Source organism: Carcharodon carcharias, chromosome 22, assembly GCF_017639515.1.
Source record: "Carcharodon carcharias isolate sCarCar2 chromosome 22, sCarCar2.pri, whole genome shotgun sequence".
NCBI classification, from domain to species: Eukaryota; Metazoa; Chordata; class Chondrichthyes; order Lamniformes; family Lamnidae; genus Carcharodon; species Carcharodon carcharias.
Window position 1 is genome coordinate 65,509,733 of NC_054488.1, and position 15,126 is coordinate 65,524,858.

The 15,126-nt window shown below is 47.6% G+C and overlaps 1 protein-coding gene across 1 annotated transcript in view; it reads left to right on the forward strand.

Moving 5' to 3' along the window:
* LOC121293690 overlaps positions 1–15,126 on the forward strand; it is a 114,808-nt gene that overhangs the window by 89,714 nt on the left and 9,968 nt on the right. The window contains exons 2-3 of the mRNA XM_041216859.1: positions 5,715–5,883; positions 7,078–7,244. Of these exons, the coding sequence (XP_041072793.1) occupies positions 5,715–5,883; positions 7,078–7,244 (336 nt within the window). The remainder of the gene's footprint in view (positions 1–5,714; positions 5,884–7,077; positions 7,245–15,126) is intronic.

Genomic DNA, 15,126 nt, shown 5'->3' on the forward strand with positions numbered 1-15,126 from the left:
ACACCACACCCCTCACTGTAACACTGTGATATACCCCACACCCCTCACTGTAACACTCTGATATACCCCACACCTCTCACTGTAACGCTCTGATATACCCGACACCTCTCACTGTAACACTGATATACCCCACACCCCTCACTGTAACACTCTGATATACTCCACCCCCCTCACTGTAACACTGATATACCCCACACACCTTACTGTAACACCCTGATATACCCCACAACTGTCACTGTAACACTCTGATAAACCCTACACCCCTCACTGTAACACTGATATACCCCACACCCCTCATTGTAACACTCTGATATATCCCAAACCCCTCACTGTAACACACTGATATACCCCACACCCCTCACTGTAACACTCTGATATATCCCACACCCCTCACTGTAACACTGATATACCCCTCATCCCTCACTGTAACACTCTGATATATCCCGCACTCCTCACTGTAACACACTGATATACCCCACACCCCTCACTGTAAAACTCTGATATATCCCACACCCCTCACTGTAACGCACTGATATACCCCACACCCCTCACTGTAACACTCTGATATATCCCACAACCCTCACAGTAACACTCTGATATACCCCACACCCCTCACTGTAACACTGATATAACCCACACCCCTCACTGTAACACTCTGATATACCCCACACCCCTCACTGTAACACTCTGATATACCCCACACCCCTCACTGTAACACTCTGATATACCCCACACCTCTCACTGTTTTACTCTGATATACCCCACACCCCTCACTGTAACACGCTGATACACCCCACACCCCTCACTGTAACACTCTGATATATCCCACATCCCTCACTGTAACACTCTGATATACCCTACACCCCTCACTGTAACACTGATATACCCCAAACCCCTCACTGTAACACTCTGATATACCCCACACCTCTCACTGTAACACTCTGATACACCCCACAACCCTCACTGTAAAACTGATATACCCCACACCCCTCACTGTAACACTCTGATATACCCCACACCCCTCACTGTAACACACTGATATACCCCACACCCCTCACTGTAACACTCTGTTATACCCCACACCCCTCACTGTAACACTCTGATATACCCCACACCTCTCACTGTAACACTCTGATATACCCGACACCTCTCACTGTAACACTCTGATATTCCCCACACCCCGCACTGTAACACTCTGATATACCCCACACCCCTCACTTTAACACTGATATACCCCACACACCTTACTGTAACACCCTGATATACCCCACAACCGTCACTGTAACACTCTGATATACCCTACACCCCTCACTGTAACACTGATATACCCCACACCCCTCACTGTAACACTCTGATATATCCCAAACCCCTCACTGTAACACACTGATATACCCCACACCACTCACTGTAACACTCTGATATATCCCACACCCCTCACTGTACCACTGATATACCCCTCACCCCTCACTGTAACACTCTGATATATCCCACACCCCTCACTGTAACACACTGATATACCCCACACCCCTCACTGTAACACTCTGATATACCCTACACCCCTCACTGTAACACTGATATACCCCACACCCCTCACTGTAACACTCTGATAAACCCCACACCTCTCACTGTAACACTCTGATACACCCCACACCCCTCACTGTAAAACTGATATACCCCACACCCCTCACTGTAACACACTGATACACCCCACACCGCTCACTGTAACACTGATATACCCCACACCCCTTACTGTAACACTCTGATATACCCCACACCCCTAACTGTAACACACTGATATACACCACACCCCTTACTGTAACACTGTGATATACCCCACACCCCTCACTGTAACACTCTGATATACCCCACACCTCTCACTGTAACGCTCTGATATACCCGACACCTCTCACTGTAACAATCTGATATACCCGACACCTCTCACTGTAACACTCTGATATACCCCACACCCCTCACTGTAACACTGATATACCCCACACACCTTACTGTAACACCCTGATATACCCCACAACCATCACTGTAACACTCTGATAAACCCTACACCCCTCACTGTAACACTGATATACCCACACCCCTCATTGTAACACTCTGATATATCCCAAACCCCTCACTGTAACACACTGATATACCCCACACCCCTCACTGTAACACTCTGATATATCCCACACCCCTCACTGTAACACTGATATACCCCTCATCCCTCACTGTAACACTCTGATATATCCCGCACCCCTCACTGTAACACACTGATATACCCCACACCCCTCACTGTAAAACTCTGATATATCCCACACCCCTCACTGTAACGCACTGATATACCCCACACCCCTCACTGTAACACTCTGATATATCCCACACCCCTCACAGTAACACTCTGATATACCCCACACCCCTCACTGTAACACTGATATAACCCACACCCCTCACTGTAACACTCTGATATACCCCACACCCCCCACTGTAACACTGATATAACCCACACCCCTCACTGTAACACTCTGATATACCCCACACCCCTCACTGTAACACACTGATATACCCCACACCCCTCACTGTAACACTCTGATATACCCCACACCCCTCACTGTAACACTCTGATATACCCCACACCTCTCACTGTAACACTCTGATATACCCCACACCCCGCACTCTAACACTCTGATATATCCCAAACCCCTCACTGTAACACACTGGTATACCTCACACCCCTCACTGTAACACTCTGATATATCCCACACCCCTCACTGTAACACTGATATACCCCTCACCCCTCACTGTAACACTCTGATATATCCCACACCCCTCACTGTAACACACTGATATACCCCACACCCCTCACTGTAACACTCTGATATCCCACACCCCTCACTGTAACGCACTGATATACCCCACACCCCTCACTGTAACACTCTGATATATCCCACACCCCTCACAGTAACACACTGCTATACCCCACACCCCTCACTGTAACTCTCTGATATACCCCACATGCCTCACTGTAACACTGATATACCCCACACCCCTCACTGTAACACTCTGATATACCCCACACCCCTCACTGTAACACTCTGATATACCCCACACCCCTCACTGTAACACTCTGATATATCCCACACCCCTCACTGTAACACTCTGATATACCCCACACCCCTCACTGTAACACTCTGATATACCCCAAACCCCTTACTGTAACACTCTGATCTATCCCACACCCATAACTGTAACACTGATATACCCAACACCCCTCACTGTAACACTCTGATATACCCCACACCCCTCACTGTAACACTCTGATATACCCCACAACCCTCACTGTAACACTCTGATATACCCCACACTCCTCACTGTAACACTCTGATATACCACACACCCCTCACTGTAACACTCTGATATACCCCACACACCTTACTGTTACTCTCTGATATACCCCACACCCCTCACTGTAACACTCTGATATACCCCACACCCCTCACTCTAACACTGATATACCCCACACCCCTCACTGTAACACTCTGATATACCCCACACCTCTCACTGTAACACTCTGATATAACCCACACCTCTCACTGTAACACTCTGATATACCCCACACCCCTCACTGTAACTCTCTGATATACCCCACACCCCTCACTCTAACACTGATATACCCCACACCCCTCACTGTAACACTCTGATATACCCCACACCTCTCACTGTAACACTCTGATATAACCCACACCTCTCACTGTAACACTCTGATATACCCCACACCCCTCACTGTAACTCTCTGATATACCCCACACCCCTCACTGTAACACTGATATACCCCACACACCTTACTGTTACACCCTGATATACCCCACTACCCTCACTGTAACACTCTGATATACCCCACACCCCTCACTTTAACACTGATATACCCCACACCCCTCACTGTAACACTCTGATATATCCCACACCCCCACTGTAACACTCTGATACACCCCACACCCCTCACTGTAACACTGATATACCCCACACCCCTCACTTTAACACTGATATACGCCGCACCCCTCACTGTAACACTCTGATATACCCCACATCCCTCACTGTAACACTCTGATATACCCCACACCTCTCACTGTAACATTCTGATATACCCCACACCCCTCACTGTAACACTCTGATATACCCCACACCCCTCACTGTAACACGCTGATACACCCCACACCCCTCACTGTAACACTCTGATATATCCCACACCCCTCACTGTAACACTCTGATATACCCCACACCCCTCACTGTAAGACGATGAAATACCCCACACACCTCACTGTGACAATCTGATATACCCCACATCCCTCACTGTAACACTCTGATATACCCCACACCCCTCACTGTAACACTCTGATATACCCCACACCCCTCACTGTAACACTCTGATATACCACACATTCCTCACTGTAACACTCTGATATACCCCACACTCCTCTCTGTAACACTCTGATATACCCCACACCCCCCACTGTAACACTCTGATATACCCCACACCCCTCACTGTAACACTTTGATCTACCCCACACCCCTCACTGTAACACTCTGATATACCCCACACACCTCACTGTAACACTGATATACCCCACACCCCTCACTGTAACACTGATATACCCCACACACCTTACTGTAACACCCTGATATACCCCACAACCCTCACTGTAACACTCTGATATACCCCACACCTCTCACTGTAAAACTCTGATATACCCCACACACCTCACTGTAACAGTCTGATATACCCCACACCCCTCACTGTAACACTCTGATATAGCTCACACCCCTCACTGTAACACTGATATACCCCACACTCCTCACTGTAACACTCCTATATACCCCACACCCCTCACTGTAACACTCTGATATACCCCACACACCTCACTGTCACACTCTGATATACCCCACACCCCTCACTGTAACACTCTGATACACCCCACACCCCTCACTGTAACACTCTGATATACCCCACACCCCTCACTGTAACACTCTGATATACCCCACACCGCTCACTGTAACACTCTGATATACCCTACCCCCCTCACTGTAACACTAATATACCCACCCTTCACTCTAACACTGATATACCCCACACTCCTCACTGTAGCACTCTGATATACCCCACACCCCTCACTTTAACACTGATATACCCCACACCCCTCACTGTAACACTGATATACCCCGCACACCTCACTGTAACACTCTGATATACCCTACACACTGTATGTGGTGTGTTTTTTTGTGTATGTTGGTGTGTGTTCGAGTCTCTGTTTGTGTCCGAGGTTGTGCACTTAGGAGAGTGTTTCTGTGGGTGTGTGTGCATGTGTTTTTCTGTGGCATAGTGTGTGTGTGTTTGTGTGTGTGTGTGTGTTTGTTTGTGTCTGTGGCAGTTTGTGCATTTGTATGTGTGTTTCTGTGGGTGTGTGTGTGTCTGTGTCTGTGGTGCAGTATGTGTTTGTGTGTGTGTGGGTGTCTGTGGCAGTGTGTGTGTGTGTGTTTCTGTGGGTGTGTGTGTGTCTGTGTCTGTGGTACAGTATGTGTTTGTGTGTGTGTGCCTGTTTGGGTGTCTGTGCAAGTGTGTATGTGTGGGTGGGTGGTTATCTCTGTGGGTGTCTGTGTCAGTGTGTGTGTGTGTGGGTGTCTGTGTCACTCCTCAGTTGTCTCATGAGCTGCTTTGTGGATTTCAGGTGAAGCAGTTCCGTGTCTTTACTCAGGAGGTCCTGGAATTCAGTCACAATGTTTCCTTCCTCCTCCTGCTTCCCTCCTGTGACTCAGTCTGCGCTGCTCCTGGTCAAGGCAATCCTTACAACCATCACTCCAGCTTTCTCTACCTTCCACTACAGATGTTTGAATTCGGTAAGTAGAAAACTCGATTTCTTGCGAAAGCTTTCGCTGGCCATTTCACACAGACTGTAGAGAGCAGACCTGCTGTAAACAGGGGCCAAGGGAGCTTTGGTGATTTTCTCTAGGTGACCTTGGCTGGTGTTGCTGGACTGTGTTGAGTTTCCATGTGTAATAAATACTACACCAGTATGCAAGTAGCCAATCTAGTCTCACACTCTTGCTGCTCCCAACACAGAAGCTTCTAGTTGAGACTCTTAGACCAAGAACAGGCAATCCTACTGCAGTTTCTCAGTCTGACTGCACTGAGAACAGGCATTCACACTGCAGTTGCTCAGTTGAACTGTACCCAGTACAGGCATTTTGACTGAAACTCTCACTCGGTACCAGCTGGAGGATCTCTTTTTGAGTGTCTTGGTCTGAATGAACCTGACAATGGAAGTTGCATTCTTTCTTCGGGACTGTATCTAACACAAGCAAATCCCCTGATGCAGCTTCACTATCTAGCTACCTTATATGATGATGGTGGTGTAGTGGTAATGTCTCAGGGCTAATGATCTAAAGGCTCAGGCTAATTCTCTGGGCACACGGGTTCAAATCCCACTACAGCAGCTGGTGGAATTTCAGTTCAATTAATAAAATCTGGACTATAAAGCTAGTCGCAGTAATAGTGACTATGAAGCTATCATTGATTGTTGTAAAAACCCATCTGGTTCACTAATGCCCTTTAAGGAATGAAATCTGCTGTCCTTATTCTGTCCGCACTATGCGGTTGACTCTGAAGTGGCTGAGCAAGCCACACAGTTCGAGGGCAATTAGGGATGGGCAACAAATGCTGATACCCACATCTCATCAAAGAATAAAGTGAAAAAACAAATCTCTGTTTAACTTGAAGGATTTGTGAAGTACAATAGTGAGCAGAAATTCCTCATTCTGCTGTTGCTGTTTATTGTGAGGTCAAATCCCATAACTGTATAACTGGAACCCTGGAGTGAAGGGTCCAATTAAACATGAACCAGACTTCAGCTCTGGGATGACATCTGGGTCATTTATTCCTTCCTTATGAAATGTGACCTTGAATGAGATGTTGATTAATGGGGTGCATGGGAATGGTGATCAGGTCCTGATGACTGTCCACTCTGAGACATCACACAGTTAGCTCACACTCACATTCTGGTACCCATTGCTCCTTTTCTGTTCTTTCTCCAGTTCACTTCTGCTGCTACAGGGAAAGATTCATGAGCCTGTACTGTCACGTGTCAACACTACTAGAGTTAGACTCACTTATTTCCCAGCAGGCCTTGCGAGAGGCTATTTCTGATGAAGAACTTCTCTCTGCAAAACAGAGGCACAAAATGGTGTCAGAATCAGTGCAGGTAGGAGCTGACTACATAGTATTCCATACAGAAACCCCCTGAACCACTGGATTAGATTCCAGTCTGTAACTCACTCCCAGATATCTGTTATTCTATATATAAACCACCCCGAACCCCTCGATTAGATTCCAGTCTGTAACTCACTCCCAGGTATCTATTATTCTATATATAAACCACCCCAAACCCCTCAATTAGATTCCATTCTGTAACTCACCCCCGGGTATCTGTTATTCTATATATAAACCACCCCAAACCCCTCGATTAGATTCCAGACTGTAACTCACCCCCGGGTATCTGTTATTCTATATATAAACCACCCTGAACGCCTCGATTACATTTCAGTCTGTAACTCATTCCCGGGTTTCTGTTATTCTATATATAAACCCTCTGAACCCCTCAATGACATTCCAGTCTGTAACACACTCCCGGGTATCTGTTATTCTATATATAAACCCACTGAATCCCTCGATTTGGTTCCAGTCTGTAACTCACTCCTGGGTTTCTGTTATTCTATATATAAACAACCCCGAAACCCTCGATTAGATTCCAGTCTGTAACACACTCCCGGGTATCTGTTATTCTATATATAAACCCACTGAATCCCTCGATTTGGTTCCAGTCTGTAACTCACTCCCGGGTATCTGTTATTCGATATATAAACCACGTGAACTCCTCGATTACATTCCAGTCTGTAACACACTCCCGGGTATCTGTTATTCTATATATAAACCCACTGAATCCCTCGATTTGGTTCCAGTCTGTAACTCACTCCCGGGTATCTGTTATTCGATATATAAACCACGTGAACTCCTCGATTACATTCCAGTCTGTAACATACTCCCTGGTATTTGTTATTCTATATATAAAACCCCCTGAACCCCTTGATTACATTCTAGTCTGTAACTCACTCCTCACTCCCGGATATCTGTTATTCTCTATATATACCACACCGAACCCCTCGATTAGATTCCAGTCTGTAACTCACTCCCGGGTATCTGTTATTCTATATATAAACCCTACGAATCCTTCAATTAGATTCCAATCTGTAACTCACTCCCGGGTATCTGTTATTCTATATATAAACCCTCCGAATCCCTCGATTAGATTCCAGTCTGTAAGTCACTCCCTGGTATCTGTTATTCAATGAAAAAACCCCCTGAATCCCTCGATTAGATTCCAGCATGTAACTCACTCCCAGGTATCTGTCGAAGGGTCATGAGGACTCGAAACGTCAACTCTTTTCTTCTCCGCCGATGCTGCCAGACCTGCTGAGTTTTTCCAGGTAATTCTGTTTTTGTTTTGGATTTCCAACATCCTCAGTTTCTTTGTTTTTATCCAGGTATCTGTTGTTCAATGTATAAACCCCCCGAACCCCTCGATTAGATTTCAGTCTGTAACTCACTCCCAGGTATCTGTTATTCAATGTATAAACCCCCACCGAACCCCTCGCTTAGTTTCCAGCCCGTAACTCACTCCCGGGTATCTGTTTTCTTTATATAAACCACCTGAATCCCTCGATTAGATTCCAGACTGTAACTCACTCCCGGGTATCTGTTATTCTATATATAAACCACCCCGCACCCCTCGATTAGATTCCAGTCTGTAACTCACTCCCAGTATCTGTTATTCAATGTATAAGCACCCCCGAACCCCTCGATTAGATTCCGGTCTGTAACTCACTCCCAGGTATCTGTTATTCTTTATATAAACAACCTGAACTCCCCGATTAGGTTCCAGTCTGTAACTCACTCCCGGATATCTGTTATTCTATATATAAACCACCCCGAACCCCTCAATTAGATTCCAGACTGTAACTCACTCCCCAATATCTGTTATTCTATATATAAACCACCTGAACCCCTCGATTAGATTCCAGTCTGTAACTCACTCCCAGGTATCTGTTATTCTCTATATATACCACACCGAACCCCTCGATTAGATTCCAGTCAGTAACTCACTCCCGGGTATCTGTTATTCTATATATAAACTCCCTGAACCCCTCGATTAGATTCCAGTCTGTAAATCACTCCCAGTTATCTGTTATTCTATATATAAACCATCCTGAATCCCTCTATTAGATTCCTGTCTGTAACTCACTCCCTGGGTATCTGTTATTCTATATATAAACCACCCCGAACCCCTCGATTACATTTCAGTCTGTAACTCACTCCCGGGTTTCTGTTATTCTATATATGAACCCCCTGAACCCCTCAATTAGATTCCAGTCTGTAACCCACTCCTGGGTTTCTGTTATTCTATATATAAACCCCCTGAACCCCTCGATTAGATTCCAGTCTGTAACTCATTCCCGGGTATCTGTAATTCTGTATATAAACCACCCCAAACCCCTCGATTAGATTCCAGTCTGTAACTCACTCCTGGGTATCTGTTATTCTATATATAAACCACCTGAACCTCTCGATTAGGTTCCAGTCTGTAACTCACTCCCGAGTATCTGTTATTCTACATATAAACCACCCCGAACCCCTCGATTAGATTTCAGTCTGTAACTCACTCCCAGGTATCTGTTATTCAATGTATAAACCCCCACCGAACCCTTCGCTTAGTTTCCAGTCCGTAACTCACTCCCGGGTATCTGTTTTCTTTATATAAACCACCTGAATCCCTCGATTAGATTCCAGACTGTAACTCACTCCCGGGTATCTGTTATTCTATATATAGACCCCCTGAACCCCTCGATTAGATTCCAGACTGTAACTCACTCCTGGGTATCTGTTATTCTATATATAATCCCCACAAACCCCTCGATTAGATTCCAGTCTGTAACTCACTCCCGGGTATCTGTTATTCTATATATAAACCACCCGAATTCCTCGATTAGATTCCAGTCTGTAACTTACTCCTGGGTATCTGTTATTCCATATATAAACCACCTGAACCCCTTGATTAGATTCAAGTCTGTAATTCACTACCAGGTATCTGTTATTCTCTATATATACCACTCCGAACCGCTCGATTAGATTCCAGTCTGTAACTCACTCCCGGGTATCTGTTATTCTATATATAAACCATCCTGAACCCCTCGATTAGATTCCAGTCTGTAACTCACTCCCGGGTATCTGTAATTCTGTATCTAAACCACCCCGAACCCCTCGATTAGATTGCAGTCTGTAACTCACTCCTGGGTATATGTTATTCTATATATACACCACTCCGAACCCCTCGATTAGATTCCGGTCTGTAACTCACTCCCGGGTATCTGTTATTCTATATATAAACCACCCCAAACCGCTCGATTAGATTCCAGTCTGTAACTCACTCCCGGGTATCTGTAATTCTGTATCTAAACCACCCTGAACCCCTCGATTAGATTGCAGTCTGTAACTCACTCCTGGGTATATGTTATTCTATATATACACCACCTGAACCTCTCAATTAGGTTCCAGACTGTAATTCACTCCCGGGTATCTGTTGTTCTATATATAAACCACCCCGCACCCCTTGATTAGATTCCAGTCTGTAACTCACTCACAGTATCTGTTATTCAATGTATAAGCACCCCCGAACCTCTCGATTAGATTCTGGTCTGTAACTCACTCCCAGGTATCTGTTATTCTTTATATAAACAACCTGAACCCCTCGATTAGGTTCCAGTCTGTAACTCACTCCCGGATATCTGTTATTCTACATATAAACCCCCTGAACCCCTCGATTAGATTCCAGTCTGTAACTCACTCCCGGGTTTCTATTATTCTATATATAAACCCCCTGAACCCCTCGATTAGATTCTAGTTTGTAACTCACTCCTGCGTATCTGTTATTCTGTATATAAACCACCCTGAACCCCTCGATTAGATTCCAGTCTGTAACTCACTCCCGGGTTTCTATTATTCTATATATAAACCCCCTGAACCCCTCGATTAGATTCCAGTCTGTAACTCACTCCCGGGTTTCTGTTATTCTATATATAAACCCCCTGAACTCCCCGATTAGATTCCAGTCTGTAACTCACTCCCGGGTTTCTGTTATTCTATATATAAACCCCCTGAACCCCTCGATTAGATTCTAGTTTGTAACTCACTCCCGGGTATCTGTTATTCTGTATATAAACCACCCTGAACCCCTCGATTAGATTCCAGTCTGTAACTCACTCCCAGGTATTTGTTATGTTTTTAAATCAAGCACCAAACCACATGTTTATTTGTTGTGGAAAAATTCAGCAGGTCTGGCAGCATCGGCGGAGAAGAAAAGAGTTGATGTTTCGAGTCCTCATGACCCTTCGACAGAACTGTAGTTGCCAGACCTGCTGAGTTTTTCCAGGTAATTCTGTTTTTGTTTTGGATTTCCAGCATCCGCAGTTTTTTTGTTTTTATCTCTGTGTTTATTTGTCGTGTTGGTCCTGTACCATTAGGAGCTGCTAGCAAGAATGACTCCACTAACACTGAGGCTGGAATTTTCTGGCCCTGTTGGCGTTGGGCATGTGGATTGGACAACATGGTGAGAAGGCCAAAAATGAGGTTTATGCCGTGGTGAAACCAGTTTGCAATTGCCAGCTCCAGCCGCCAATGTTGGCTGCATTTCCTGCTGCCGCATGTCTGTACCATCATTTTAATATATTTGCATCTCATTATAAGCCCTGCTTGCCAGAATCATCCCCCCATGTCAACTTTACCCCCCCTCCCCCCCCCGTCGGCGCGAATTCAGAACATGCTTCATGACTGCTGTTAAAACGCATGCACCTGTGAGCCGAACTGGGAGGTAAATGTGCAGAACCCTGTGCAGTGCTCGTGGGCATCACCCATAGAACATTGAGGAAGAGGCGCTGCACATTCACGGGGGCCAGAGCCAAGTCCCTTTTCCTGGCTGGCTTTCAGTGCAGTGTCCGGGCAGGGGCTCCAGTGCGGGTCAGACCGGGCACCGGGTGGGGGGGCTGGCAGCGCAGGCTGAAGAAAATGCTCAAGCACATGCCAGGGGGTGGGGTAAGTTGGGGGTGGTGGGGGGGGTGGGGGGGATGTTGGTGAGGGAAGTGACCAGGCACTTGGAAAAGTTAGTCAGCTGAGACCGTTCAGCAGCAGCTCCATTGACGCGCTTGAAGTCCGGCCTCTGGAGCTTTTCTGTCCACACAAGCAATGCAAAAGCATGAAAGGGTCACCAAAGGCTCCAGAAATGTTCACTCCTCGGGTGCAGACTGCAAATTAACATGTGTTTTAGGGGCCAGCAGAGCAATCGGCCGACTGGTCAAGTTGTGGAATCCCCTTGTGAAAGGAGCCATGGAGCAGTCACTGCTGGAGGCTCTCACAGCCCCTCACATTGTCACCATCCCAGTTTGGACCAGTATCGCTGACAGTTCAAGCTAACAGTGCAGGCTTGCAGTGTGGCTTTGGAGAATGCCTGGTCGGTCACATGTGCCACCTGTTGCAGGATTTGGCGCCATGGGGACATGGAGGGCTTCCACTGCCAGTGGCTGTGAAAGTGACCACGGCGCTCTGTCTTTACACCAGTGGCTCCTTCCAGGGCTCCACAGGTGATCTGTGCAGGATCTCACAACCCTCTACATACGGGTGTTTCCAGGAGGTCCCGAACACCATCTTTGTGAAGCCACCGAACTTTGTGCATTTTGCCCGGGATCAAGAATGTCAGGAAGCAAGAGCGCTGGGATTTGCGCAGAGCTCAGGTTTCCCACAGGTGCAGGGTGCCATTGACTGCCCTCACGTGGCGCTTAGATCCCTGTGGCAACAAGCGGTCAACTACATCAACCACAAGGGCTTCCACTCGCTGAATGTTTAGCTGGTGTGTGACCATCACAAACACATCCTGCAGGTCTGCACATGATTCCCAAGGAGTGTCCATGATTCCTACATCTTTAATGGGTCTCAGATCCCTGACATCTTCCTGGGCTCAGAGAGGCTGCAGGATTGGCTCCTTGGGGACAAGGGTTACCCACAGAGGGCGTAGCTGACGATGCCCATGCAGTGGCTTCAGACTGCAGCAGAGTGACGGTATAACAAGGGTCATGCCATGAACCGAATGTTGGTAGAGTAAACGATAGGCATCTTGAAAATGAGGTTCCGGTGCCACCACAGAACCTGCAATACACTCCCCAGAGGGTGGAGCGCATCATCGTCGCTTGCTGCTCAACCTGGCCCTCCAAACAGGGGGCACTTGGCTGAGGAGGAGATGGAGCAGCTGCACATCTCTTCCAATAAGGAGGATGTTGAAGGCGATGTCAATGATGAGGTCCTGGAAGGAGACGATGCTGGTGATGAGGCCATCGCACTGAGCAGACGAGGCAGGCACGCTCGTGCAGGATGATGATGAGATGCAGTGAGGACAGTCCTGACATCCTCGCCTTGCTTCTGAACGTTTGACTCCTGTGTGGCTGATGGCAGCACACATACTGTCAGTGCTCAGGCTCATGTTATGGAGACACAGCGGAGGCCCTAATAGTTGCTAGATTCCAGGAGGATGATGACAACATGCAGTGAGGACTCTCCATAGATCTTCACATAGCCTCTGTGAATGTCTGACTCCTGTCTGGCTGAGGGCAGTTTGCTTGTGCTCTGTGATCAGGGCCATATCATAGAGACGCAGCTGTGAAACTATAAAAGCAGCTGATCCTTTGTCAGCCTTCAGCACCTGACCCCTTCAGGAGCACAGTGTCACCTGTCACAGATGCTGAAGAGATGGGGGCCAACCCCACCTCAAAGGTGATGCCTGACAGCGACATTCTGGCAGCAATGACCAGCAGCATCGAGGCGCAGGTATCAGTAATATGTCCAGTGAGTGTGAAGCTGGACCTTCATTCTACTCTGAAGGTTACGCACTGCACAGGGAAGAGGCCCTGGACTGAGACACCCGCCTTTATCTTGGGCAAGAACCAAAGTTTCAAATTTCAGTGACACGAAAACTGCTCATCAGAACAAGGAGCCATTGGCAGGGAGATATTCTTTGGACTTTATTTACACAAGTGAACATTATGTACAAGTGAATAACGCCCAAGCTCAGGCTGTGCAACTACATCTTCTTAACCTTCCTGACCCAGCTGCTACATCTTGGTGCTCCCCAGACATCCACAGCGGAGATGGAGACAGTCTGCTGACTGTGACGCCCTGCCTGTGATGACCTTGACAGGCTTCCTCTGGAGGACCGAGACCTGGAGGGCCCCAGCCTGCTTTCAGGGTCCTGCTCTGTGACAGTGGCACCCCCCTCGGCCTGCAGAGCTGGTGCAGCTAGGGTCAATGGAAGAGGGAATTCAGATGGGCCGGACACTCCCAGAGTCACCTGGGTGGATGGCCCCGGGGCGTGCACCTGTTGATCCTCCTCCCTATGGGTGCTCGAGGGCCCCTGGCTGACTCCTCGAGGAGCAGGGGTAGCTGGAGTGAGATTGAGCTGCCCCTGCACCCCTCTCACATACACACTGTTGGAGGCCAACTATGGTATCAGCGATACAGTTCAGCCCGCGCAGCAGTGCAGGAGCAATGCTCTGGACCAAGGTCTCCATGGCAGCCGCCATCCTACCAGTGTTGACCTCAGTGCGTTGGCATGCCAACGCTATCACCTCAGCCTGAAGACAGACAGACTCCTCCATCGTGCTCTGCGAACATCCCTTCCTGATATTTCTGAGCTTGTCTTTGCAACTCCAGCAACTGTGACATGACCGAGTCCAGAGGCTCCTCATCTGACTCGGACTCAGCAGATTTCTGGCCTCCAGCAGTCCTCTGAGTGCTGGAAAGCTGGGCAGACCCTGCCCCCACCCTCTGTGGATCAGACAGTGCGATGTGCTCATCAGATTGTGAGCCCGAGGCTACTCTAGAACGAGGTCCCACCGAGATGTGTGTCTCTGCGCTGGTGGAGGGTGTGGGTGAGAGCCGTGATGGGTCTTCAATTAGGGTGTCATCAGATTCTTCTTCTGAGGGGTCTT